This window comes from Bufo bufo, chromosome 9, assembly GCF_905171765.1.
Source record: "Bufo bufo chromosome 9, aBufBuf1.1, whole genome shotgun sequence".
Classification (NCBI taxonomy): Eukaryota; Metazoa; Chordata; class Amphibia; order Anura; family Bufonidae; genus Bufo; species Bufo bufo.
In genome coordinates, this window is record NC_053397.1 from 25,941,930 (window position 1) to 25,968,544 (window position 26,615).

General features: G+C 45.4%; 1 protein-coding gene across 2 annotated transcripts in view; it reads left to right on the forward strand.

The window, feature by feature from the left end:
• The first annotated feature begins 1,214 nt into the window (after positions 1–1,214).
• LRIG1 (leucine rich repeats and immunoglobulin like domains 1) overlaps positions 1,215–26,615 on the forward strand; it is an 89,182-nt gene continuing 63,781 nt past the window's right edge. For both annotated transcript variants that reach the window (XM_040407604.1, XM_040407606.1), the window contains exon 1: positions 1,215–1,730. In XM_040407604.1, the coding sequence (XP_040263538.1) occupies positions 1,546–1,730 (185 nt within the window). In that variant the 5' untranslated portion in view covers positions 1,215–1,545. The remainder of the gene's footprint in view (positions 1,731–26,615) is intronic.

Below are 26,615 nucleotides of genomic sequence, written 5' to 3' on the forward strand. Positions count from 1 at the left end.
TATTTGCAGTGGGATCTGAGTCTGTAATCTGAAACTGACCCTCGGATTTCTACATGTTGTGTTTGCTGGATTTCACATGCGTATTAGGCCAGGTTCACAGTTATTTAGTCAGTTATTTCCATCAGTGACTGTGAGCCAAAACCGCTAGTGAAGCCTAATCAGACTGTGTCTATTCTGTGTTTTTGACCCACAACTGGTTTTGGCTCCTGATGAAAATAACTGACCAAATACCTGAAGTGTGAACTTGGCCTAAGGCCTCATGCACACGACCGTTCTGTTTTTTGCGGTCAGCAAATTACGGATCTGCAAAACACGGAAGCCTCCCGTGTGCCTTCCGCAATTAGCGGAACGGAACAGGCGGCCCATAGTAGAAATGCCTATTCTTGTCCGCAAAACGGACAAGAATAGGACGTTATATTTTTTTTGCAGGGCTACGTAACGGAGCAACGGATGCGGACAGCACACGGAGTGCTGTCCGCATCTTTTGCGGCCCCATTGAAGTGAATGGGTCCGCATCCGAGCCGCCAAAACTGCAGCTCGGATGCGGAACCAAAACAACGACTGTGTGTATGAGGCCAAATACGCATGTAGTGGAAAAAGGAGGGGGAAGGGTAGAACGGTTGCCCATAGCAACCAGATGACACCATTTTTTTCCCTGAGGAATAATCAGTGATCGGCTTAGTGAACATGTTGCCTATAGCATTCTGAAGAATGTATGCCTGAGCTGATTGGTGGAAATAGATTCTGGCTTTCATTTTTCATGAGCTTTGTGGTCAAGAAAGCATTGATATCCAGGGTTAGTTGCAACGAGGCGTTGCCCATAGCAACCATCCTCTGAGACATGAGAGCTGACTGTCACGCCTCCACCAATCAGGATACCGCTTTGATTTTCAAAACGCCTGAGAAAAAAGGAGAGCAGCCATCTGATTGGTTGCACCGGCCACTGCCGGATTTTTTTTCCTTTTGCAGTCATTTGGAGGGACCACCAACGAACAATCCCCTCGGCGCCCTGCTATTGTCATTAACGGACGCGCTGCCGTCTCCGCAACAAAATCAAAAGTTGCAAAAGTTACAAGTGTAGGAGAAGGAATGAGGGTGAGAAAGGGGCATGTCGCCGACCAATCAGAAGCCTCGGTACAGCCGCCAATGACTTACTGTCTGCGAGAGCCAATCAGAGCGCAGGATACTTGGCGAATTGAAGCCAGGCGGTCCGGGCAGGGGAGCAGAGCAGAGCTGTCTGCGGGGGAATCTGCAGCGGGAGTGAGAGCTGCGCTCCGGGATCGCGCTGCCCCCTGTGAGTGGTCGCCTGGAGCTGTAACGATCGGGATCCCTATCCTGCTGGACATAGAAGGATCGCACGGCAGCTGCTGGCTTCACTTTCCCCGATGATCGCCCCTTCATCTGCTGCTCTCCCTCCGAGGACCCCGGGCATGGAAGGATCAGTGATCGCCCCAGTGTAACCCGTCAGCAGCAGCCGCCGCCGCTCATTAGCAGCAATCAGTCCTTTTTATTAGCGGCTTTCAGAGCTACAGCGCGGATTATAAGATGCAGCCCCGGGCAGGAAGGAGTCTCCTCCTGGATCTCAGCCTCCTTCTTCTTATTTTGGGTTGTTGCCTGGCTTCCAGGACCCCCTGTCCCACCAAGTGCACCTGCACTGGGAATATGGTAGATTGCAGCAACCTGGGGCTGACCGAGGTGCCCCCTGACATCCCAGCATGGGCAACCCACCTGTAAGTGCTGCCAACTTCTCCTGACCCTCAGCAACATGTGTCCCATGTGCATAACTAATATCTAGTGAAATTCCTTTAATCCGCCATTGGCAAGTGCTGGTTTTGTCAGATGAGGCAAAGTAAGAAACTGGAGGAACTGAGTGTTTTTTTATAAAATGATATATACATTTTTTTTTATATTTTTTTTTTTTTTTTGCTGTTCAGTGCTGGATTGCCAGAATGGAATGACAGATTAAAGGAATTTTACTGTGCATGTTCTGTACTTTAACTTCTCGCGTCTGTCCCAGCCTTCTCTGACCTATAGCTCACCGCATGATGAAAAACTATAACCTCCAGCATGCCCTGCCGGGTGAAGGCATGCTGGGAGATGTAGCTTTGCAACTCCCGGAGGTCCTGAGGATGGGAAGGGCATGCTGGCAGTTGTAGTTTTGGAACCTTCGTAGGCCAACTGGAAGGGGACATGTTAGAAATTGTAGTCTCGGAATTCCTGCAGGCAATGAGATGGAAGGGCATGCTGGGTATTGTAGTTTTGCAACTCCTGTAGGCCAACAGGATAAAAAATGGCATGCTGGAAGTGGTAGTTTTGGAACGGCCTTAGGCCCACAAAGTGGAAGGGCATGCTGTAAGTTGTAGTTCGGCAACTGCCATAGGTCCATGTGGTGGAAGGGCATGTTGGCAGTTTTAGTCTTGCAACTCCGTTAGGCTCACGGGGTGGAAGGGCATGCTAGAAATTGTAGTTTTGCAACCGTTGTAGCCCCCCCTGGGTGGAAGGGCATGCTGTAAGTTGTAGTTTTGGAACCTTAGTAGGCCAACTGAAAGGGGACATGCTAGAAATTGTAGTCTCGGAATTCCTGCAGGCAACGGGATAGAGGGCATGCTGGGTATTGTAGTTTTGCAATTCCCGTAGGCCAAGAGGATGAAATGGCATGCTGGAAGTTGTAATTTTGGAACTGCCATAGGTCCATGTGGTGGACGGGTATGCTGGCAGTTGTAGTTTTGCAAATCCGTTAGGCTCTCGAGGTGGAGGGGCATGCTGGAAGTTGTAGTCTTGCAACTCCCGTAGGCCTGCGACTTAGAGTGGCATGCTGGAATGTGCAGTTTGCCATTTCTCGGAGGTCCACAAGTTCGAGATCACTAGTTAATATGTCCTAGAAAGCAAATATCCCTGCAAAGTGATTCTGTGTCTGTGATTTGTGTCTACTGTATACAGATGGGGGGGGGGGGGGGGCCCTGGTGTATACATTGTTGTAATATTTCCATTATGATTATTATTACTGCTCCTGCGCCAGGTGTGCGCAGAGTTGGGAGCGCTGCCAAGCAATCCTTTGTGTACTTCTAAAATCTCACCGTAATATAATCCGTGTTTTCAGGTTGGATTTTACATCTTGGGAAAACACATGATGCAAATTAGGATGAATTATTGCTAATATGATTTTATGGTTGCCGTCTGCATAGCATCTATTATTAAAGTGAAGGAGCTTCTGTTGTTGTGGGTTTTGGACGACTATGATTATACATTTTATTCGAAAGTTGTATTTTTTATTTTTTTTGTGCTGCGAGCAAAGACAAATTTTGCATTAAAAATTGCAGAATTTGTTATGAAACCTTATAAAATGCAGCAGCATATACCGTAATATATACGGGATTGGCAACTAATTGGGATTTTTTTTTTAACTTCTATGAATTTTAAACGGTTTACAAAAGTTCAGAGTTTCTTGGCTACTTTCACACTAGCGTTTTAGTTTTCCGGTATTGAGATCCGTCATAGGGGCTCAATACCGGAAGAAAAAGCTTCAGGTTTATCCCCATTCATTGTCAGTGGGGACAAAACTGAACAGAATGCTCCAAAATGCGTTGCGTTCCCATACCGGAGAGCAGACCGCAACATGTTGTAGTTTGCTTTCCGTCCTGGGATGCGGAGCAAGACGGATCCGTTTTCTCTGACGCAATAGAAAACGGATCCGTCCCTCATTGACTTTCAGTGGAGTTCATGACGGATCCGTCTTGGCCATGTTACAGATAATGCAACCGGATCCGTTCATAACGGATGCAGACGGTTGTATTATCAGCAACTGAAGCGTTTTTTGCTGAGCCCTGCCGGATCCGGTAAAAAACGCCAGTGTGAAAGTAGCCTAAGACGAGGCCTGGTGTGAGAGCTTCAGTTTATGGACAGATTGGTGCTACATTATATAATGTTTGCACAGTGTGTAAATATTATGTCCATTTGTTTATTTGTATTGTTTTCTAAAATATATTCTTTAATTTCTTTCAATTTCCCCCAAATCTATAACTTTTTATATTGAGACTGGGGATTGAATAACCTGTTGGTGGCGGTCCGCTGGCTTGAGGGTGTATTCACACCAGTCATTCTGTAAAGTTTTTGAAACCTAGAGCGACGTACAATCTTTCCTATATAATCCCCTCCCTTTAGAATCCACTTCTGACATTGGCTTCACAAACTGCATCCAAAAAACTTCCTTCACATGTGTTTTTTTTTTTTTTTTTTTGCTTCTTAAAAAGCCATTTATCTTTTTAAATGTTTTTTTTTTTGCATCCTTTTTTAATCACACTTTAAGGGCTCATGCACACGAACGTATTTTCTTTCCGTGTCTGTTCCATATTATTATTATTATTTTTTTTTAGTGGACCATATGCGGTACCGTTCATTTCAATGGGTCCACAAAAAAAAACGGAAGTTACTTCATGTGCGTGTCCTATTATTGTCCACATTACGGACAAGGATAGGACTGTTCCACAAAATACGGAATGGACACGGATGTCATCCGTATATATATATTTTTTTTTTGTGGACTGCAAAATACGGTCATGTGCTTGAGCCCTAAACATGTATTTTTATGGCTTTTGAAAGTTCTGTTGAGACGCCTACTATGGGAAAGTGTCAGAAATATACCATGCTTGGCGTGTCATGTTTTTTTTTTTAAACATAATAGGTAGGCTCAAACACCATGCAAAATCACTTTGTATATAGGATGTAATATAATATCTGGCTGGAGGAAAAAAAACAAACCAGAAAAAAAAGGCTACGAAAAAAGCCCACCGTCAAAAAAAAAAAAAAAGAAGCTATTTGTGACCCTAGTTGTAATAAGTGCAACAAGTCCCTCTGGGCGTCTGCTGGTGAAAATGGTCTCCCTCCAGCAGAAAGTGATTGTGGAGTATGATGAGGATTGTAGTATTGGGCAGATTATAGATTACCGTATTCACTAATGGGTTTTTCCATTCTGAGATTCTAAATGATTTGGTGTGTGATATGTTTTAAGGAATTGTATGGGAAGGTCAATGGCCCAGAACCAGTTTTACTGTCAGAACTGGAGGTGAAAAGTTTTTAGTTTTTTCTATTTCATGATTTGGTTATAAACACTAATGAATTTTTATACCAAAAAAAAAAAAAGTTCTCACTAACAGATTGTCCTTTAGGGTCCTTACACACATCGATTTCCGTTGGTATTTTTTTTACCACTTAATATTGCCTGAAAACAGCATGTTGGTTGTTTTTTTTTGGCAGTTTTTTTACTACGTTTTTGGGGTCTTTTTTTTTTTTGCAAACTGTGTGTTTGCCTACTGGTGTTTTTTAATGCAATTTTTCCTCTATAGAGAAAGTGATGTAAAAACACCAATAGCTACTAAATGCTACATTTTCTAAAAAAAAAAAAAAGAGGGGGAAAAAAGCCACCCAATTAACAAAAACGGCAGTGGCAAAAATAAACCAAGCTTGTGTGGCCTGCGATTCATGTTTTCCTTAGACCTACAGCGAACATCTGGCGCTGGCATTTTTACTGCAAAAAAAAATCAAAACCCCCAAAAAGCACAGGTGCAAAATAGCACAAAAGTGCAGAAAGATGCCAGAAAAAGTCTGAATGTAAAGTAGAAGAAAAGTCTGAATGTGTGAAAGTCAATGAGGCTGCGAGTTTACCAAAAATGACCACAGTGATGTAAAAAGAAAAAAAATATGCTAGATATCTAAGAGTTTTTCGTCACAAACTTGCTTTTTCCCACCATGAATTTTTCCTCACCCCCCCCCACAATCCAGTCTGCGCTGGGTTTAAACATATGTTGAACCGAGGTAGTTTTATGTGCGCTTTGATCATTCCTTGTGATAAAAGAGCAAATTAACAGGTGGAAATCATAAAGCGAGCGGCCATGAGGCCTGCTTGGGAATACTGTAATGTAAATCTGTTCCAATTCCTCGGAAAGGTCGTAACCCTTTAACTCTCCTATAGAAACCAATGGACTATTAGTAGCATTGAGCGGTAGTCGATGATTGACTGCGCCGCGTACAGTAGGTGAGGACGTCTTACAGTTCAGAGGGTCGTGAACTAAATTATTCTTGGCTCTGAATTTCACCATTTATAACTTTTCCAAGCAGTCGGCTGACTCATGTGGCCTCATGATCCAGAATGGGTTATGCTTTAAAGGGCATGTCCCCCTAGAATGGAAAAAATACCGGAGATGTCACTGAGTCATCTGCTTCTATCAGAATATGGCCGCTCCATGATGCATCACTGTATCGTCCAAGGGACGGAAACCTTGAGAGAATCAGGGTGGACCCCCTTCTTGTATGGGCTTGTCCACACGTAAGTTAAGGACTCCGCGCTGCAGGCCGCCTACGGCGTTTCCGCAATACACGGGTCGCCAGCCGCGTGCTTTCCGCAACGCGGATGCGGACCCGTTCACTTGAATGAGTCCGCAAATCCGCAGATGCGGTATGGAACGGAAGCACTATGGAGTGGAATGGGTCTGCGATCCGCGTGCGACTGCCCCACGGTCGGTGCCCGTGCATTGCGGACCGCAGCACGGGCGCGGAGCCATTACGTTTGTGTGAATAAGCTCGAAGTCAGAGGGGTGCATCTGTAAGGGTCTGGCCATGTGAAGGGTCCAGCACCAGATCCCGGCACAGATCCTGTAAAGTAAGGCACTGTTCACATCTACGTCGCAGCTTCATCGCAGATTCCATCACATGAGGTGGGAAGAAACCGGGAAAATGATGAAACCTGTTGTAAGTTATTGGGGTCTTTTTCAAGTGCCATTGGTAGGTGCCACAAAACGGATATGGCGCTGCGGCGTGCTTTCTATTCTAAAGGTTAACCATTAATTGGTAGAGTTTTGGTCAGAAAAAGGCCTCATGCACACGACCGTATGTATTTTGCGGTCCGCAGAACAGCTGGCCCCTAATAGAACAGAACTATCCTTGTCCGTAATGCGGACAATAATAGGACATGTTCTATTTTTTGGTGAAACGGAATGTACATGGAGTAACTTCCGTTTTTTTTGTTTTTTTTGCGGACCCATTGAGATGAGATGAATGGTTCCGTATACAATCCTCAAAAAAAAAAAACAGAACGGACACGGAAAGAAAATATGTGCGTGAGCCCTAATAAAGTTTTTTTTTTTTTTTCAGAACAATCTCACAATGTAATTTGTTTGGTTCTTCAAAACTTTCTTGGTTTCCCCCCCCCTTCCCCCCCCCCCCCCCCCGCCACCATTAATTCCATTTAGTCCGCGGTGAACCCCTCCTGACATTTTTTTTAATGGCTTCTTGTGGTTTCTTTATTATAACTCTTGTATCATCTCCCGAACGATCCCAACCTGACTGTAATTAGATGGTTTAGTGGGTTTTTAAAAGCGGGCGTCCGCTCACCACAATACACATGCTTCCAATCGGCTGAATATTATTGTCGCCCAGAACATCCATCCCGTAGATTGGGCAAAAAAATAAAAAATACCGGTACTTTTTAATTTTTTTATTTTTTTATTTTTTTTTATATGCTGTCATTTTATTTTATATTTTTATACATTTTATGCATTTCAATATTACAATTTTTATACAATTTTGACTTTTTTTTTTTTTGCAAGGACACATTTTATTCTGAAATACGTAAATTACAACATCTTCTGGTCTTTTACCTCTTTTTTATGTGGGGTTATGGGCAAAATCCATTCGGAGGTATTTCTGCTGAATTCATAGGTAGTTTTTGCTTCTCGCAGCCATGAATTTTTTTTTATATATTTTTTATTTATTTTTTTGTACCATTAGGTTAGTGGATAAGTCATTCATAACTACCCTATGTTCTGCCTGTACTGTATGACGTGTCATTACCAACAGGTACAGATTCCAGAAAGTGGTACCAGCCTCAGATCAAAATTGGGGGGCAGTTTGTCCATATGACCAGAGGGGCGCTGTTGCACAGCGTGACTTCTTCTAGGTTAGATTATAGCGCCCCCTGGTGGCTTCACGTGTCAATCTGCAGAGTGCAATATGGTCCATATCACAAATACACAGTGAGGTCCATGAACCGCCATCTGGTTCTGTGCCCTAAGCCGGGCAGAAACATCCTAACTTCACCACCCACATGCCTTTTTGGATCATGAAAAGCACTTGCTTTTTCTGTAGGTGGCGGAGATAAGCGGCACCTGACGAGTCGAGAAGCCACTTATCTCTTTAGGGCTCATGCACATGAATGTGTGCCGGCCGTGCCCGTATTGTGGTCCTTAATATATGGGCATCGGTCGTATGCGGACCTGTTCACTTGAATGGTTCTGCAATCCAGAAGATACGGAGTGGAAAGCTGCAGAGTGCTTCCGTGGCATTTCGGTCTGTGCCTCCGCGCCGCAAAAAAATAGAACGTCTGCATCCATCAGCGCAGGACACACAGACGATGCCCAGGCATTGGGGAACCACCGTTTGCGGTCCCCAATAGGCGGCCCGGGCGGCACACGGGCAGACCTCACCGCTGCTCTGATCAGATGTCTGTGGCCAAGATATTCAGTGACTGATTATATAGACATTAAATCCGGTGCCCTTACCCACCGAGCCTAGTGTTTTCACTCTGAACTGTTATGCGAGCATTTGCAGGCTTTTCTTATAAGGCCCCTTTCACACGAGTGAGTTTAATGCGTGACGTGAACGCATTGCACCCGCACTGAATCCTGACCAATTCATTTCAACGGGTCTGTGTACATGAGCGTTGTTTTTCCCGCATCAATTCTGCGTTCCGTGAAAATCGCAGCATGTTCTATATTCTGCGTTTTTCACGCAGCCCCTGGCCCCATAGAAGTGAATGGGGCTGCGTGAAAAACGCATTGCATCCGGAAGCAAGTGCGGGTGCAATGCGTTTTTCACTGATAGTTGCTAAGAGATGTTATTTGGAAACCTTCAGTTTTTTTATCACGCGCGTGAAAAACGCATTGCACCCGCGCGGAAAAAACTGACTGAACTTGCTTGCAAAATAGCGCGAGTTTCACTGAACGCATTCAGACCTAATCCGTCACGCTCATGTGAAAGGGGCCTAAGACCGCCAGATACAGGTTTAACGTGAGGCGCTGTATTGGCGGAGCACAGCAGTGTATTATTGGCACAATGATAAGGAATCGCTAAATCCGTCTCTTTTATGGCTGCTCCAGCGGAGCACTATTGACACACAGAATTAGCGCTTTGTATTGTTTGACGTGTTTGCTCATCTGTAAATGATTTTGTGCACATCTGTCCATCCCTGGAGGTGGCAGAAGACGGCAGCAGTCACCTGTATTTACCTGCTGGTTTTCTATGGTGCCGGCCTCTGCCTTGTGACTATAACCTATGCAGATGGGCAGCGGTCTCGATCAATTCCACTTTCCCAGACCCCCATAAAAATCATTACTCGGCCGTTTCCAGGTCTCCTATAGGTCGCGAGGCCATGCTGTGCACCAAAAAATCTGCCCCAATGGACTTGCGGATGCAGGCGGCACACAGGTGTGCAGACAGCATCTTTTGCGCCCCCCATTGAGATAAATGGGTCCGCATCCAATCTGCAAAAAACACGGATCGGATGCGGACTGAAGCTATGGCCGTATGCGGGAGCCCTTCGTGGCCACATTTGCAACTCCGGGAGTCTAGGAAAGCTCGTTGACGACCTCCTTGGCTTTTGAAATAACAGTCCTATTAGTTGTCACGTTACTTTATAACAATATAATTCCTGATGGAAGAAGAGAACCTGGAAAATTCATATTTACTGGGGAATTTTTGAATTTCATTTTTATTGAATTTTTTTTTGGGGGGGGGGCACTTTAAAATAGGTTCAGTAATATCTAGTAATGTGAGAATGTTTGTTTGTTTATTTTTGAAAAATAATCTCAATCATTAGACCCTTTCCATCTTTTAAAGACCCCTCCCCAAGAGCAGGTCGGAAAATGACAGGCGGCTGAGAAGAGCGCGTGTAAATATGCAATGTGTTTAACTACGCGTCACGTCGGCTTTCTTTCCATTAAAATCTGGCCGCCTCTTCACAAGTGCTGGTAGTAATAACGATGCTCTGTGGAAAAATGACAGCGGCGCAGAGAGAAGTGTGAAAATAAGGATATTCTGCCTCGGGGCCTACTAAAAAATTAATTATAGCTTTTCCTCTGGTGACCTTGTCTAAATGTAGGTTCCAGGCACAGATGGGGGGGAGGTGAGGGGAGACACAAAAAGAGTCAAAATTGGGTCATTAGATAAATAGTAATTAAGATTTTATATATATATATATATATATATATATAATTATTAAACAAAATATTTCTAGATGGATCAGTAGGAAATTATTCTAATGGGGCTCAGAAACGGTTCTTTATCTTTGTTTTTTGTTAGTATTTTTTATTTTTTTATGAATATTCTGATTATAATAAAAAAAATTAAAAAATTTGTTTTTATGTGTTAGAAAGTGGAAAATGTCATCTAATATTCAGTTAGCAAGGAATCGGATTATTTCATATTGAACATTCCTCCCCATCCACATTAGGCCACTTTCACACTCCTCGTTTTGTGCGGATCCGTCTTGTATCTGCACAGACGGATCCGCACCGATAATGCAAACGCTTGTATCCGTTAATAACGGATCCGTTTGCATTATTTATAAAAAAAAAAAAAGTGTCAAAAACGGATCCGTCTTGACACATTGAAAGTCAATGGGGGGACGGATCAGTTTTCAATTGCACCATTTTGTGTTAGTGAAAAACGGATCCGTCCCCATTGACTTACACTGTAAGTCTAGACGGATCCGTTTGGCTCCGCATAGTCAGACGGTCACCAAAACGCTGCAAGCTGTGTTTTAGTGACCGTCTAAAAAAAAAAAAACGCATCGGCGACCAAACTCAGCCAAATTGATGCATTCTGAACGGATCCTTATCCATTCAGATTGCATTGGGGCTGAACTGATCCGTTTTGGGCCGCTTGTGAGGAGCCCTGAAACGGATCTCGCAAGCGAACCCAGAAACGCCAGTGTGGAAGTAGCCTTAGACATTTGTTGGCAGATGATTTTGGCCATACACATTAAAGGGGTAGTCCTGCCTTCGCCAAGTAAAAGGCTATCCTCTGAAAAGGCCATCAGTAGCTGATCATCGGGGGGGGGGGGGGTCAGGCACCCCGAAACCACAGCCAGTCAGGTGTTTGGGTGTAGCCCCGACGCTGGAACTACACAGCTCCGTCAACCTTGTAGTGGCGGGAGGTCGTTCATAAGGCCTGCTCCGATTGAAGCGGAGCTGCACCCGAATAGCTGATCGGTGGGGTGTTTGGACTCCAGCTGATCAGCTAGTGATCGCGTATCCTGAGGATAGCCCATTACTTAGTAAAGGCTGGCAACCCCTTCTTAATGTCGGTTGAACTCGCCAATCTCAAGAGATTGTATGGGGGGATCCCAACTTTCCACTGACAGAAGATGCGAGGGGGGAGGGGAAGAAGGATCTGGCGGCTGGATTTCATTATAGATGTCTGCCAGCTGTAGCTTACTCCCCTCTCCCCTATGTGTATGTGGGAACTGGAGAAACGGCGGTCAGCCAGGTGAATGTTGGACTAAGGGCTCATGCGCACGACTGCATCTATTTTGCCGTCCGCAAAATACAGATCCGCAAAAAATATGGATGATGTCCCGTGTGCATTCTGTATTTTGCGGAACGCAACAGCTGCCCCTTAATAGAACCGTCCTATCCTTGTCCGTAATGCAGACAATAATAGGACATGTTCAATTTTTTTATTTATTTTTTTGCGGAAAGGACTTATGGAAACAGAATGCACACGGAGTCATTTCAGTTTTTTTGCGGCCCCATTGAAGAGCATGGGGCTGCAAAAATATCTGACACGGAAGCAAAATACCTTCATGTGCATGAGTCCAAACATCTAACATGTATGACCAGTGAGTCTAAGGTTTTTGGTGCCTTCAGAGTTCTCCAGGGTCTGCAGCCATTGACCTCTCCTCCTCCTCCTCCATTAAAATAACATACATGGTTTTAGAGGTGTCAGGGTGAATAACTGATGGCTGAACAGTTGTCGGTCTCAGTGTTTTGTTTTTTGAGGGACTCTCTCCCTCCCACCTTTGACAAGACTGTCCGTAACATTTAGGCCTCCTATACATGGCCGTGTCCATATTTTGGTCCACAATATGCCTTCCATGTGTATTTTATATACTTTTTTATTTTTTTTCATTCCCGTCAATAGAAAGGGCTATTCTTGTCCTTGATATGGACCAGAAGAGGACCTGCTCTATAATTTGCAGAACAGCCACGCGGATCCAGAAAAAAATTTGGATGTGTACACGACCCCATAGAAATGAATGGGTCAGTGCGCTCTCCGCAAAAAACATGACTACCACACGGATCAAATATCTGGTCATGTGCATGAGACCTAAGGGCGATTTCAGGCTGCCAGAATGTGGTCACGTTTTAGTGCCCGTATGATGCCCATACTGATGGCCAATTTATGGAACCAAACTTCCCTGAGCCTAGGGTTCTGTTGAGTTTGGCTCATTAGACCCACAAAAGGTCCATACATTGTGACCGTGATACAGACACTGAGCCATGGTCCTCATTTCTGCGGAAGGCGCGTTTTGAAAGACAACACTGAAAAAGTTGGTGAATCTGCCCTAAAGCTGTTTGGTACAACCATGGTACAGCCGCAGGCCTTGGTTCTTCTGTACTGACCCTGACCACCACAGAACCTCTGGTCCGTGACCCGTAATCGTAGTTGCTATGTGTAAGATCTACAAACGCATAAGAAGTGACTCCGGACTGTCGGGTTATTAGTCACGCGGTGCGTCCGCCTACTGGATGCAGATGGGCTTCCATCAGCCATTTGTAGGCCGCTCAGGTCTGGTCAGGCTAAATGTGCGCCTTTTGTCCACCACATGTGAATTCCACTTGTCAAAATAGTCTTCGGCTCCGGTGATGGAGAATTTGCTTTTCAGCGAAGGGAAGTGAGGCCTCAGCTGCTCTCAGCAATGGGCAGGAGGCAGATCTGCCACAACGTCCTTCCTCTAATGCTTCTCACATGTGGCTCGCCTGCCGTAGGACGCAGCGCCTCGCGTGTGCGGAAAGCGTTTTTGAGCCTTTAGGCTCTTGTATGTGGAAACAATCGCCATATTGATTGCAAAGTGCGTATTTGCATAGTATATAGGTACCACGTACCATGCTATATACAGTTTTAGTTGGATGTATCACATCGTAGAGAACCTGTCCGCCATATCTGTGGCCTATTAAGATAGAGGGAGAATCCTATAGTAAAGGAGGCCATACTCAACACGTAGATCTTGCCCGATGGCTAAACGTGTAGATCAGGCATCCTCAAACTGCGGCTCTCCAGCTGTTGTAAAACTACAACTCCCACAATGCCCTGCTGTAGGCTGAGACCTGTAGGCTGTTTGGGCATGCTGGGAGTTGTAGTTTTGCAACAGCTGGAGGGCCGCAGTTTGAGGACGCCTGGTGTAGAACTTGGCTGAATGCGCCAGATGTTCTGTTTGTACTATGGTGATAAGCGGCTGCCGGCCACAATGGGGCACCTCTTGTCTCTAAGCCTACTTTCACACTTGTGGTGTTGTTGTTTCTGGTACTGAGATCTGGCAGAGGATCTAATACCGGGAAAAAAAACATCTCCGTTTAGTCCTCGTACATTCTGAATGGAAAGTGATCCGTTCCTGATGCATCAGGATTTCTTCCGTTCCTGCAGCATTTCTGCAAGCTGCGGTTTTGTGCCCGGTCATAAAAAAACGGATCCGGCACTGAAAACATTGTAAGTCAATGGTGACAGATCGTTTTTTTTTTTTTTTTTTTTTTTTTTTAGGAGCCTAAAAAAAAATATGATCTGTCAACCATTGACTTTGAATGTATTTAATGACGGTTCAATTTTTTTTCCATTTTTTATTTTTTATTTCACACAACCTCCTAACGGAACGGATGCATCCTCATGTGTAAAATCAAAACTGATCCGTTTAATTCCAGTATTGAGATCCTCCGCCGGATCTCAATATTGGAATGAACAACGCAAGTGTGAAAGTAGCCTTAGCCTTTAAAGAGGGTCAAACCTCTCTGAATGTCGCCAAAAGGAAAGATAGTTGATCGCCATTATTTTAAAAGCATGTCACGAGTCGTATGCAAATGAGCGTTAGGAGTCCGCCGTGCTTTTCAGACCTCGGAAGAGTCTGGCATGTTCACGAGCTTGCGACGCTCTGCCTCCACGCAGTTCATTTAGTTCAGGTGGCTCTAGGTTCCTGCGCATGCGCTGCCGTCGGCGTCTTTCAGAGTCACCCTGCTAACAGTACCCCACACAACACCTATATCATGGCAGAAGGTGGGCGGCAGATGAAATAAACAGCGCTATTTTATAGCAAAATCTGCAAGCAGGGGGCATATGTTGTGACCGTCTATGCGAGTCCTGTAAATCCAGTGAATAAAATTTAAGGTCGCAACGTCAAGTATCCCTTGGTTGAACTTGATGGACTTATGTCTTTCAACCGTATCAACTATGTAACGGTGGTATTATTATTCTGGCAATTTTCTTGCACAGGGCTTGAAGATCTGGACCAGACGTGTCCGTGTAGTCATGCACAAGCCATAGCTTTCTATTGTGTTGCCCGCCCGCCACTCGCTGTAATCTCTAATACTGGAGAAGATTTGTCTATCTTATCTTCAGTTCCTCTCCTGTCTCAAGTGGAAACAATTTTGTCTGTGTCCTGATAAGAGGCTACTGAACGACCTTTCACTGTTCCATGATAATGGTCAAGTGCTGTCGGCCGGGTGTGAAGGATTTAACTGTTTTATGGCCTGGGCTAATGCAGTAAATGCACCTAGGAATTTAGTGCTGGAGCTTCTTCACTTCTTGGATTTGTACCTGGAGTTGTGTAACCAGTTCCCACAGTAGTTTACTCGCCCCTGATCAGATCTGGGGGGGGGCAACAAAGACCATATGAAAAGCTGCTAGAACCAAGGGTGAATTCACACAGGGCACATTTCTTGCAGAACCTTCTAGCATTGAGCAGCTTTTCGTTGCATGTGTTCTGTGTATTTTGATTTTTTTAAAAAAAAAACAAACAAACCAAAAACATTCCGATGCTTGTTAGAGATTTTTCCACCACAAATGCAAAATCTCACTGCGGAGACTGAACTGCGGTGCAAATTTTATGTATTTCCATTGTGGACTTGACCCGTAGATTTGCTGCAGGTACAAAGTCTGGACCTGTCCACATATGGGTATAGCTGCAGATATTGCGGCAAAATCTGCAGCGGACAAACCAATGTGGAAATTGCCATCTAGTCTGAGCGTACACTTTTTTTCACACCGTAGATCGGGCCGCCAAGCCGTTCACTAGGCCTAACGCAGTATATTAGGTTTGCCTAGAGTTTTCCTTTTAAATTAATGGAACTTTGATCCTTTTTAGGGGGCCACCTGATGATACGGTGAATCATGAGTTCCCCAATAAACCCCCTCTTCACAATTAGCTCATTTTACCATGGAAAGCGATTTGGGGAATCAGTGGGTCCTTCCATGGGTTACAAAGTAACCCCTGTGAGGGTTGGACTGGCCCATCAGAGGATCCTCCGGTGGGCCCAGGCTCCAATACCGTAGTGGACCCCAAAGGTCAAGGACAAAAAAGGCTGGGCCCTGAGAATAATTTGCTCTGGTGGGCCCCAGGAACCCAAGACTGACACTGACTCCTGGTGCTCCTGAACTCTTTGTAGAGGTTCTCCACTGTGGCAGATAGGACGGAGGACCTCCTCGTTGATGGGCCTAAAAGGGTCTTAAGGGGCAGAGATGATTCTTGATGATTGCATTTTTGATAGGGCAGGAGGGACCCTTTATGTACAGTCTGTGGTGCTTTACAGCTGGTGTGAGGCATTAGCCGCGTCCTGCGGATTTGTAACCTTAGCGTGTAATCTTGTGCAATCCTCATATCTCACCGGTATGATGCATTGAGAAGTGTTTTTATTGTGAGCACCTGGAGTGCGAGGCGAGAACCCTCCGTGTGCACTGCGCGCCAGGTGCTCCATCTTAAACATTACAGACCGCAGAGATCCGCTCGGTTTATTTTCTTTTTCTGTGTTTTTTTTTTTTTTTTTCTTGCAGATTTACAACCTTTCTTTTGGTGTAAGTCGAGTTCCTCTTGTTTGTAACGTCCCATAGGCCACAACTGCTCCAAACCGAAATCCTCACGCCTTCTTCTCAGGGTATTGATGTCCAGTGTTTACTCTGCTCGGAGACACATAAACCCCTTCTACATACACAAGTGTGGATCAATTCCATGAACAGGTTATGTCTGTAGTAACGTCTCTGTCCGACCTGGGGGGGTTTTCTGTGTTTGTGTCAATAAAGTTATTGATAAATTACTTTATCGTCTGCGGTCATTCCTTCCCCAAAAGCAGATCTGCTTCTCCCAGGATGGGACATGCCTACCTCGAGTTCAGCCTTGTCACCCAGCTTTCCCCGACTCCTGAACGACAAATCAACACATATAGAGGCATAACTCGGCAAATTATTTTTGGTGAGCCCCTATAGGAAAAGTTACTGCAGCCATATTGTTTGTCACCCAGCTTTCCCAGAAATAGATACAGCAGGTGTATAAAGGACATTGTAGGAAATGTTTGAGTAATTTTTAAAGGGGGGTAGGGTGTAGGTAAGTGGTCTTTAACGTTACAGGCCGCATGCAGCCAAGCCACGGCAACCAATGGCCACAAAATTTTGCGGTAAGATCATGCGGCTGTTGACAGCCGTGACTGCAACCTGTACCCGGCTCATGACGGATGAACCTGCCAACTTGACTACTATTGTGTATGTAGGCCTCCTGTCTCTCCCCCGACTGCAGATGTTGCCGGGGGGGCTTGCTGGAGTTTGACATACGCGATTCCTTTATCTTCTCAGGGGACATAAGTGAACCCCAGGGGAGTCGCTGACTCCCTTCTCATTGCCTGATATGCGTGTGTAATGGGGGGGGGGTCTGAAGGAATGGATGTCTGGCCGGCGGCTACTAGAAGTGCATGGACGACTTTAGGAATGACATACAGCACTTCCCAAGGCAAGAGCATCTTCAAGAAAGCTGTTGTGATGGTTCATGTAAGCTTGGTGGGTGGGCACGGGCAGGAAGTCCCTCTAGGACGGAATAAGACCCCCATTGTTCCTCACCATCCTTTGTATTTTTGTAATCCGCTCACTAGTCTGTGGAGTCTTTTACATCTACACAGTCTTCATATTTTTTTGTATTGAAGTGTGAAACTTTATTGATCAATGATGGACTTTTCTTTTTTGCCCAGTTTTGTGATGCCCATCCAACCTTAGTGAGTTTCCATGGTTTCCAACGCCCACGTGGCTGTGCTGTGTTGCTGGTAGTCGCTGTATGTCGCCATGTTGTCTGTCACTAGGGCAGCTAGGTTAGCACCGTTATGGATGCTGTTACAGCTCTTTCTGCAGTCACCACCCAGCTTTCCCGGACGACTAAAGGGCAACCGTACGTTATATACTCCAATTTCCCTCACTCCTTTAACGGAGTTTGGTAGTCGTATAGGAGAACTGGTGCAAGCAGAAAGGGCAGACTCCCCTAGTCTCCTTCAAAGAAGTCCAATATATAATTGAATGGCGGAAAGGTCTACTCAAGAACTAGTGGCTGAGGCATGGGGTTCATTATACCTCAGTAATGTCACCATTCCTAGTGAGTAACTGAATGCTCATGAATAAATTGAAGATAAAGGATCCAAGTCAAAAAGAAAATAATAGTTCTCCTTCTTGAAAAACTATTTGTGTCCCCCAGGGGCCCCAGCCGGTGAGAATAGTTAGAGGTCTTTGCTTTCTGCATTCATTTTACACCCGGGGTGCAGATTGTAGAATAGAGAATCACAAGACCATTTCACGCTTGGAGGCTCCTGGCAGGGGGCACGGAGTGGGTTTGACTTTCTATTGAGGCCCACATTTCATGTGAAGAAACCCCTTGCCATGCATTGATGTCAATTCAGACTTGACATGTCGGAGATGATTCAATTTACATATCTATACAGATGACCGAGGTGGCGGCCATTGTGAGAAGTCTATTCATAGCTGTAGAAAGGGTTGAGCTTTTATACCAGGCGCTTTCTACTCCTGGGTCATAAAGTGAAGATGATATAGAAGTATACTGGGGTAGAAGCTATGGGGAAGCGGGCACCAGAGTCCACGGTGTGTGTCGGGGAATATGGGGCGCTAGGGTTCGGCCAGAAAAACTGCACGGTCTTGTTTCACATGGCCATAGAAACTCTGCAATAGAAGGGTTTGGATGTTCTAACGGGTAACGAGTTAGCTGCAGAAAATTTTCCCAAAAAGATTGTGCAGATTGCCCTTCTGTGAAAAATAATTAGAAATAATAATTTAAAAAAGCAATACATTAATCTACGAATCCCCTGGCGCTCCCGTAGTGACTCTTCCATGGTCCACGATCGGTCTGTTTCCCGGCCTCCGGAGAGGACGGCTTAGCCCATATGACTGCTGCAGCCCACGATTGGCAGCAGCGGTCACATGTTAGGTGGACAAAGACAGGGATTGGCAGGTGAGAAGAGAGAGATATTATTTATAGACCAAAAGTTTGGACACACCTTCTCAAAGAGTTTTCTTTATTTTCATGACTATGAAGGCATCAAAACTATGAATTAACACATGTGGAATTAGATACATAACAAACAAGTGTGAAACAACTGAAAATATGTCATATTCTAGGTTCTTCAAAGTAACCACCTTTTGCTTTGATTACTGCTTTGCACACTCTTGGCATTCTCTTGATGAGCTTCAAGAGGTAGTCCCCTGAAATGGTTTTCACTTCACAGGTGTGCCCTGTCAGGTTTAATAAGTGGGATTTCTTGCCTTATAAATGGGGTTGGGACCATCAGTTGCGTTGAGGAGAAGTCAGGTGGATACACAGCTGATAGTCCTACTGAATAGACTGTTAGAATTTGTATTATGGCAAGAAAAAAGCAGTTAAGTAAAGAAAAACGAGTGGCCATCATTACTTTAAGAAATGAAGGTCAGTCAGTCAGCCGAAAAATTTGAAAAACTTTGAAAGTAAGGGCTATTTGACCATGACGGAGAGTGATGGGGTGCTGCGCCAGATGACCTGGCCCCCACAGTCACCGGACCTGAACCCAATCGAGATGGTTTGGGGTGAGCTGGACCGCAGAGTGAAGGCAAAAGGGCCAACAAGTGCTAAGCATCTCTGGGAACTCCTTCAAGACTGTTGGAAGACCATTTCAGGGGACTACCTCTTGAAGCTCATCAAGAGAATGCCAAGAGTGTGCAAAGCAGTAATCAAAGCAAAAGGTGGCTACTTTGAAGAACCTAGAATATGACATATTTTCAGTTGTTTCACACTTGTTTGTTATGTATATAATTCCACATGTGTTAATTCATAGTTTTGATGCCTTCATAGTCATGAAAATAAAGAAAACTCTTTGAGAAGGTGTGTCCAAACTTTTGGTCTGTACTGTATATATATTTGGTAATACACAGCAGCCTCAGAATCGGTTCGCCAGAAGAGCACACAGGCTGCGGATTAAAAAATTTGCACTGCATGACAATTTCCACGCGGACATTTTCTGCAGGATGTGGATGAGGTTTGTTAATATCTCATCCACTTTGCTGCTACTGTAGGATTTTCTACCCACAAATCTGGACAGAAAATCTGCAGTGATTGGATTTTTGATCAAAATGTGGCTGCCATATTGATTAATCGCCTGGGTCCCCCCCCCCCCCCCCCCCGGCAATCCGCAGATTTCACGCACGATCAGCCTCTGTGGTATAACATGGTGGCCATTCAGATGAATGGACCATCCATGTAATACGAAGACCACACAAGTAATGAATGGGTCGGGATTCAGTGCGAGTGCAATGCGTTCAACTCGCGCATCGCATCCGCGCGGAATACTCGCTCGTGTGAAAGGGGCCTTAAAAAAAATTCTTTTTTATTTTCAAACATTTTTTTTTCATTTTTTTTTCTTTTACGTTTTATTTTCTCCAGAAAATGAAAGCACTTCTTGAACATTTTTTTTTTTTTTTAATAAATCCCCTAATTGTCAAAGGAGATTTGAAGAAAATTGCTGCCAAGTCGTTAACCTGACTCGTGACCTCTCGACACAGGACCATTTGTAGCACAGTTTGACCTTTCCACCAGTCCTTGTCGGGCGGCTTCCTGTAGAATTCACTATCATTTTTCACTGCAAGAATTGGGAGGATAAGTCCTTAAACTGGAACCGCCGGCTGCATAGCTTCACGTTTTTAAATTTTTTTCTTTTTTTTCTTCTTCAATGTTTGGTGGAAAGGGACTTCAAAGTATCGGATGTGTTGGTGCCAGACGCCTCGTAGTTATTGTTAGAGGAATTTTGAAAATAATTGAAAACAATCTGTGATGTGTATTTGAGATCAGGCCCCTCGGTAGGGAGGTAGCGGGGAAAGTTGGTCTTGCTTAAGGCCTGATGTCTACGAGTTGGTTGTGAGAGATGAGTCATCTGTGAATTTTGTGCATCTGGTAAAAGTTTGCATATCTGGAAAAAAAACATCATTTTTAAAGATGTAGGGGAATGAGCATTACGCAGAACCGGAGAAGGATCTCCAAGGAGAAAGCAAGAAATGACTTCTATTGTTTAGTATCCAGTCGTGATTTTTCTTCGTCTTGGTGGATTTTTTTGCAGACTGAGTTAGAAGTCTGTTCTGTTTGATTTCATGATGGCGCAGTTGCATTGGAAAAGGACATATATTAAATGTTTAGTGTCCCATAGGCAAACCTGAAGCTCAAAGGCCTAATGCAAAATTTATAAGGGGGCACTCAACCCAATATGTGCTTTTATAGTACTGGGGTCCTTGGAGGGGAGGGTCTTGCTGCAACTGCAGGCTTTGCACCAGGAGGAAGGGCTATACGGACAACTACACCCAACTTCTGAGTCACCATTTAAAGTGTTCTTTACGTTGGTCAGTCCTTGTTAAAAGGGGCCTTTCACAATATGCTGATCGCAAAGTGTCCCCCTGCAGGGATATCCAGCAGTCGAGTGCAGTCTGTGGGGAGACCTGTCCATAAGTGTGCAGTTTCCCTACAGCGCCACCGCAGTTTGTGTACTGCAAGACAGGACAGGTCCTCCAGAGAGAGGGAGAGACTCCTTGTAGCCGCTCTTCTTTGGCCTAGAAATGAGGGTCCTAAACATAGGAACCCACCCCTTTAATTATTTCTGAATTTTTTGCGGACCTGTTGACTTTAATGGGCCTGTAGTCCACATTTGGTGGCCAAGTATAAGACCTATTGTGGAACAGATGTACGAATTCAGAAAGCACGCGGATGATCCGTGTTCTTTCCACATCTGTATGATGGCCTTTGTGCCTGATCGGTAGAGGTCCGGCACCCAGGACTCCCGCTGATCAGCTGTTTGAGAAGGCAGCGGCGCCCGCGGTAGCCATGTGACGTCACGTTCATCAGTCATGGGGCCTAGGAGCAGCTCGGTCCCATTGAAGTGAATGAGGCTGAGCGTGATGCCAAGCACAGCCGCTCTACAATAGACTGCGCTGTGCTTGGTGGGCCGAGAGAAGGCCACGGCGCTCACAGGAGCGCTGGCGCCTTCTCAAACAGCTGATCGGCGGGGGTCCCCGGGTGTTGGCCCCCCACCCATCAGATACTGATGACCTATCTACAGCAGGCATGCTCAACCTGCGGCCCTCCAGCTGTTGCAAAACTACAACTGCCATCATTCCCGGACATCCTACAGAAGGGCATGGTGGGAGTTGTAGTTTTGCAACAGCTGGAGGGCCGCGGGTTGAGCATGCCTGATCTAGAGGATAGGTCTTCTTCCTTATTAAAATCTGGGAGAAAAAAACCCTTTTAAAGTCAATTGGTTCGCAAAAAAAAAAAGGTGGATAGCACATGGACCGTATCCGTATTTTGCTGATCTGCGATTTGCAGGCTGCATGAGGCCTTAATGTAAGTTAGAATGCTTCCCTTCACTGACAGCAAGCAGTGTTTTGGTGAGGAACTGAAACCGAATCCGTCCAAACTCTCTGCCTCCCTTGCCTGGATTTTGGCCACCGTCACATAGCGGCAGTTTTCATGGGGTATTTAACATCGCACCTCACAATTATTGTAAAGTAAATATCCTTCATCCACCTACAAGACATTTTCGATCTCTCCTGGGTCCCGGAGAACAGATATTTTCTGGCAAGTGTTTACGCAGCTGTAATTTGCCCATTAACAGGGCCGAGCCTGTGACTGCGCTCGCTGTGAAGCATCCAGCGTTGTCGAATCCATGGGAAAACCTGGCTCTTTATATGTGGTGTAAACAGAAATTCACTAAAAACCGCAAACTGCTGGCGAGAGGACGGTGCACAGCTCCCCCCCGAAAACCATCGTCCTGATGCAGAATCTTACATTACCTCATACATAGATTTTATTTGTATTCATCTTTATGCCTCTTGTTTGTGTTCCGTCGAGAGCCGCCACACAGATGTTTGTCAATTTCAATAAAGTTTTAAAGGCTTTGACTGCTGCTCCCTTCAAAGCCGCTCAATAAGTGACATGTGTTTGACGTTACGGGAAACATTTGTTTTGCATATTTATAGCGGGTTATTACTGCTGTTTTTGCCTGCCTTGTCCTGTTTATAAGCGGCAGAGCGCCCGATACGGCAGGGCGGCCCTCCCAACTCCTGGCGGTTTATTATACCGCAATACGTGGATGATTATTAGTCAGTAGGGATTTGTGTACTCGGTGTACGTGTATACCTCTTAATGATGTTTATCTCATCCGGCGCCTGTGAAGCGAGACTGAGTGATGGCAGTACGTAGCGCAAACCTGTACAGTAGTAGTAATAGCGCCACTCTCGTTCGTAGGTTGGGGGTGGTATTGCAGCACTGCACAGCGTGTGTGTGTGTTTCTTTTTTTTTTTTTTTTTTCTTTTTTTTTTTTAATGGCTGGATGAATTAATGGGGTCATAGCGCCAATTATTTTTTTCATAAATGGCGCCACTCTCGTCCTTTTGGGCGGTGCCTGGCATTGCAGCTCACCCCCCTTTCGCTAGACTCGGGATGAGGGCTCATTCACATGCAGTGTCCGTCTTAAATGCCCAAAGAATGCCACTGTATAGGCACCCGTTGCGCATAAGCTCCCATTGTAAGGGCGCCTTCGCACGCTGCGGATTTTGTTGCAAAATTGGTTATATACACCTGGATGGGGCTTGCAGAAATCCACGTACTTGGCGCCCCATTCAAGTGAATGAAACTGATTTTCAGTCACGGAAAATTGTGCAACAAAATCTGTAGCAAGGCGCCCTAAAAAGGGGAGATACCGCATCTACCGTTTTTTTTTTTTTTTTTTCCCCCCATAGAGCAAAGAAAAAGGTATACTGACCTATACCAGTCTGGCAGGGGCCCATAAGGACTCTCTTGTGGCCCCCTTTGGGTGTAGGAAGCTCGGCCGATAGGCTTGTCATATGCTCCAAGAGCCTTGCCGGTGCATGCAGCAAATGGACAGTGTAAAACCACCCTGAGCTGCAGTACCAGATGCAGACTGTGACCGGGAGTGGCACTGTTTCTTGAAAAAAGATTGTGAATTGCGAATAATATGTTTAAAGTGGTTGCAATTATCCCCAGGAGAGAGGGCGAGTGATCAGCAGGGGCCCAACCGCTGCTTTATTCAACTCTATGGGATTACCGTAGATACTCTGCGATCTCTGGCCGACCCATAGAGTGGTGCCTGCTTCAATCAAATTAAGTGGGGGGAGCACAGACCCCCATTCTCGTGATCTGCGGAGGACTCAATAGTCTGACATCTGCCAATCAGACGCTTATCCCCTATCCACAGGAGGGTCAACCTATTTAAAGGGGTACTCCTATCTCAGCCGTTGGCTAAATCCCCATTATATACTGTGGCGAGGGTCGGCAGAGTTACAGAAACAGCCGTGTGCTCCCATAGAAATGAATGGCAGCCATTAAATCCGCATAGCGTAGCCCGATTGGCTGATTCTGTAACTCTGGACCCTTTTTAGGGTGCATTCGGACTACCATATGTCTGGGGCCGCATCCGTTACGCAATTTAACGGACCCATTCACTTCAATGGGGCTGCTAAAGATGCGGACAGCACGCCGTGTGCCGTCCACATCCATATGTCCCGTTCTGCAGCCCACAAAAAATATAGCGCATGTCCTATTCTTGTCCACAATAGGTATCCGTGTTTGGCACGTCCGTAATTTTTACGGACCGCAAAACACACTTGCGGTCGTCTGAATGTAACCTTATTCTCATCGCTGATGCCTGAGATGGGAGGACCCCTTTACAGCTGTCCAAAAACACTGCGTATATGTGGACTTTTCCATAAAATAACAGCCGGCCTCAGCATTTTGTGCCTAAAACCTACAAAGCGCTGAGTGTGAATCCCGCCTTAAAGTGACAGCGTGAGATTTTTTTTACATTTTTTTTTTTCGGAGGGGCAGTAAAAGTGTATGTGACGTGGAGGAGGGAGCGGGACGGAGTCTTTTTAATGAACTGATTGTATATTAATGAGCAGCCGGACAGGAGGGCCTCCGCCAAAACTCGGCAAGAAAAAGAGCCAACAATATCAGTTTGAACTTTGCACTCTCGAAGTGTGAAGTGATGTCGGTGAAAGGAGTTTACGGCACAAGCGCGCCTCCGCCGGCACCTTTTGAAGCTCATTTTCAACTTCAATAAAACGGTGAAGTGTAATAATTCATTCTGGGGGGAAAAAAATTTCCTCTTGGACTCTATGTGCGCTCCGCCGAGACTCCTACGCAAAATGCGATTTGTTCTACTTATTGTACTTTGTGTTGGTTTCTCGCTGATGTCAGATGTCTGTTTGCAGTCAGTGAATGAAAGCGCTGCCTCCTGAAAACTTGTTGGGTTTTAGTGCTGCTGTTTTGTTACAATGTATCAGTGTAGTTATTAAGGCTACGTGCACACCACACGTCCGTTTTAAGACCAATGGTAGTCTATGGGGTAAATCACTCTGCAGTTGGTGAAAAACGGACGTCAAAAAATAAAACCTGTTCTATCTTGTCCGTTTTTTCACTGACAGACTGCCCCCATACAATTGAATGGGTCGATTTTCAACGTCCGTTTCTCAGAAAGGCATGCGTGAAATAAACGTCCGTTTTTAACTGACTTTTTTTTTTTCTGTCGCGTGCATGTAGCCTAAAAGTGGTTATCCAATAAAGGAACATGTTCTCCGATGGGTGAATAAAAATAAGTCCGGATGCATTTGATACCCTCAAAATGGTAGTGTTTCCGTTCACTGACAGCAGTCGGGTATCTTGAAAGGCAAAGTGTATAATCATTCCTCTAAAAGGCCTCATGCGCACGACTGTATCTGGTTTGCGTTCTGCATATCGGGGATCTGCAAATTACGGATGCGGTCCTTGTGCGATCTGCATTTTATAACGTCGGCCGTTTTGGCATGCACGTGGCCGCTCAATTAATTTCATTGGGAGTTGCGGAGACGGCCGAGTAAGGCGCTTGGCTGTGTCTTCAATTCCCATAGAAATGAATAGAGTTGCCACACGTATGCCCGACCGGCCGCTCTGTTCATTTCAGGGGGGTTGCAAAGGCGTATGGAGCCCCCGTTCTCGAGATCGGTGGGGGTCGCAGTGGTAGGACCCCCACCGATCTAATGGTTATCCCCTATCCTGTAGATAGGGGCATGATGTCAAACAACCAGAATACCCCTTTAAGGCTGGGTTCAGACCTGAGCATATTTGATATGGGCGTTTAACGCGCGTTTGTGTCGCGCGTTTTTGTCCATAGTCAACGCGCGTATTACGCGCGTTTGTGTGATTAACAACAGTGTCCTATGGCTGCAAACGCACGACAAAACGCCCCAAAGAAGCTGAAGAACTTTTTTGAGCGTAGGGCGTTTTTCAGCGCGTTCAAACGCGCTGTAAAACGCTCAAGTGAGAACCAGGGCCATAGGGAAGCATTGGTTTTCATGTGTTGAGCGTTTTACAGCGCGTTTGAACGCGCTGTAAAACGCTCAAGTGTGAACCCAGCCTTAATCCTCGGCATGTGGATGAGATTTCTGCAACTCCTTGAAAAGTTCTGCCCGTATTTCTGGCCGTGCATTGGGGGGAAAAAAAACGTCCTCTTGAAATAAGCAGCATGTCGCTTATTTTTGTTGGAAACGCAGAGGATTAACCCTTTTGATAGCAGGCTGAGTTGTGCCCATCTGCTGCACAACCGCAAGAGAAATCGGAGGGTACAGCCGCGGAAATACAAGTGTGAAGATAGCCTAAGGCAGGCATGCTCGACCCGCGGCCCTCCAGCTGTTGCAAAACTACAAATCCCATCACTGCCGGACGGCCTACAGAAGGGCATGGTGGGAGTTGTAGATTTACAACAGCTGGAGGGCCGCCGGTTCAGCATCCCTGGCCTAAGGCTGGTTTCAGACGGGCGTTGCAGGAACATGGGCGATTTTTTTTTTTTCCGCGCGAGTGCAAAACATTGTAGAGAAGAAAGATGAAATGAATGCCTTAGCACAAAGTCTGCTACTACTGTTTTTTTTATTTTTTTTTATCTGATTGGTCGTCTGCTCGGTGTCCTGCGGCAAATGCTGGGAAATTCCAGATTTTTTTTTTGTTTTTTTTTTTTTAAATTGCACGA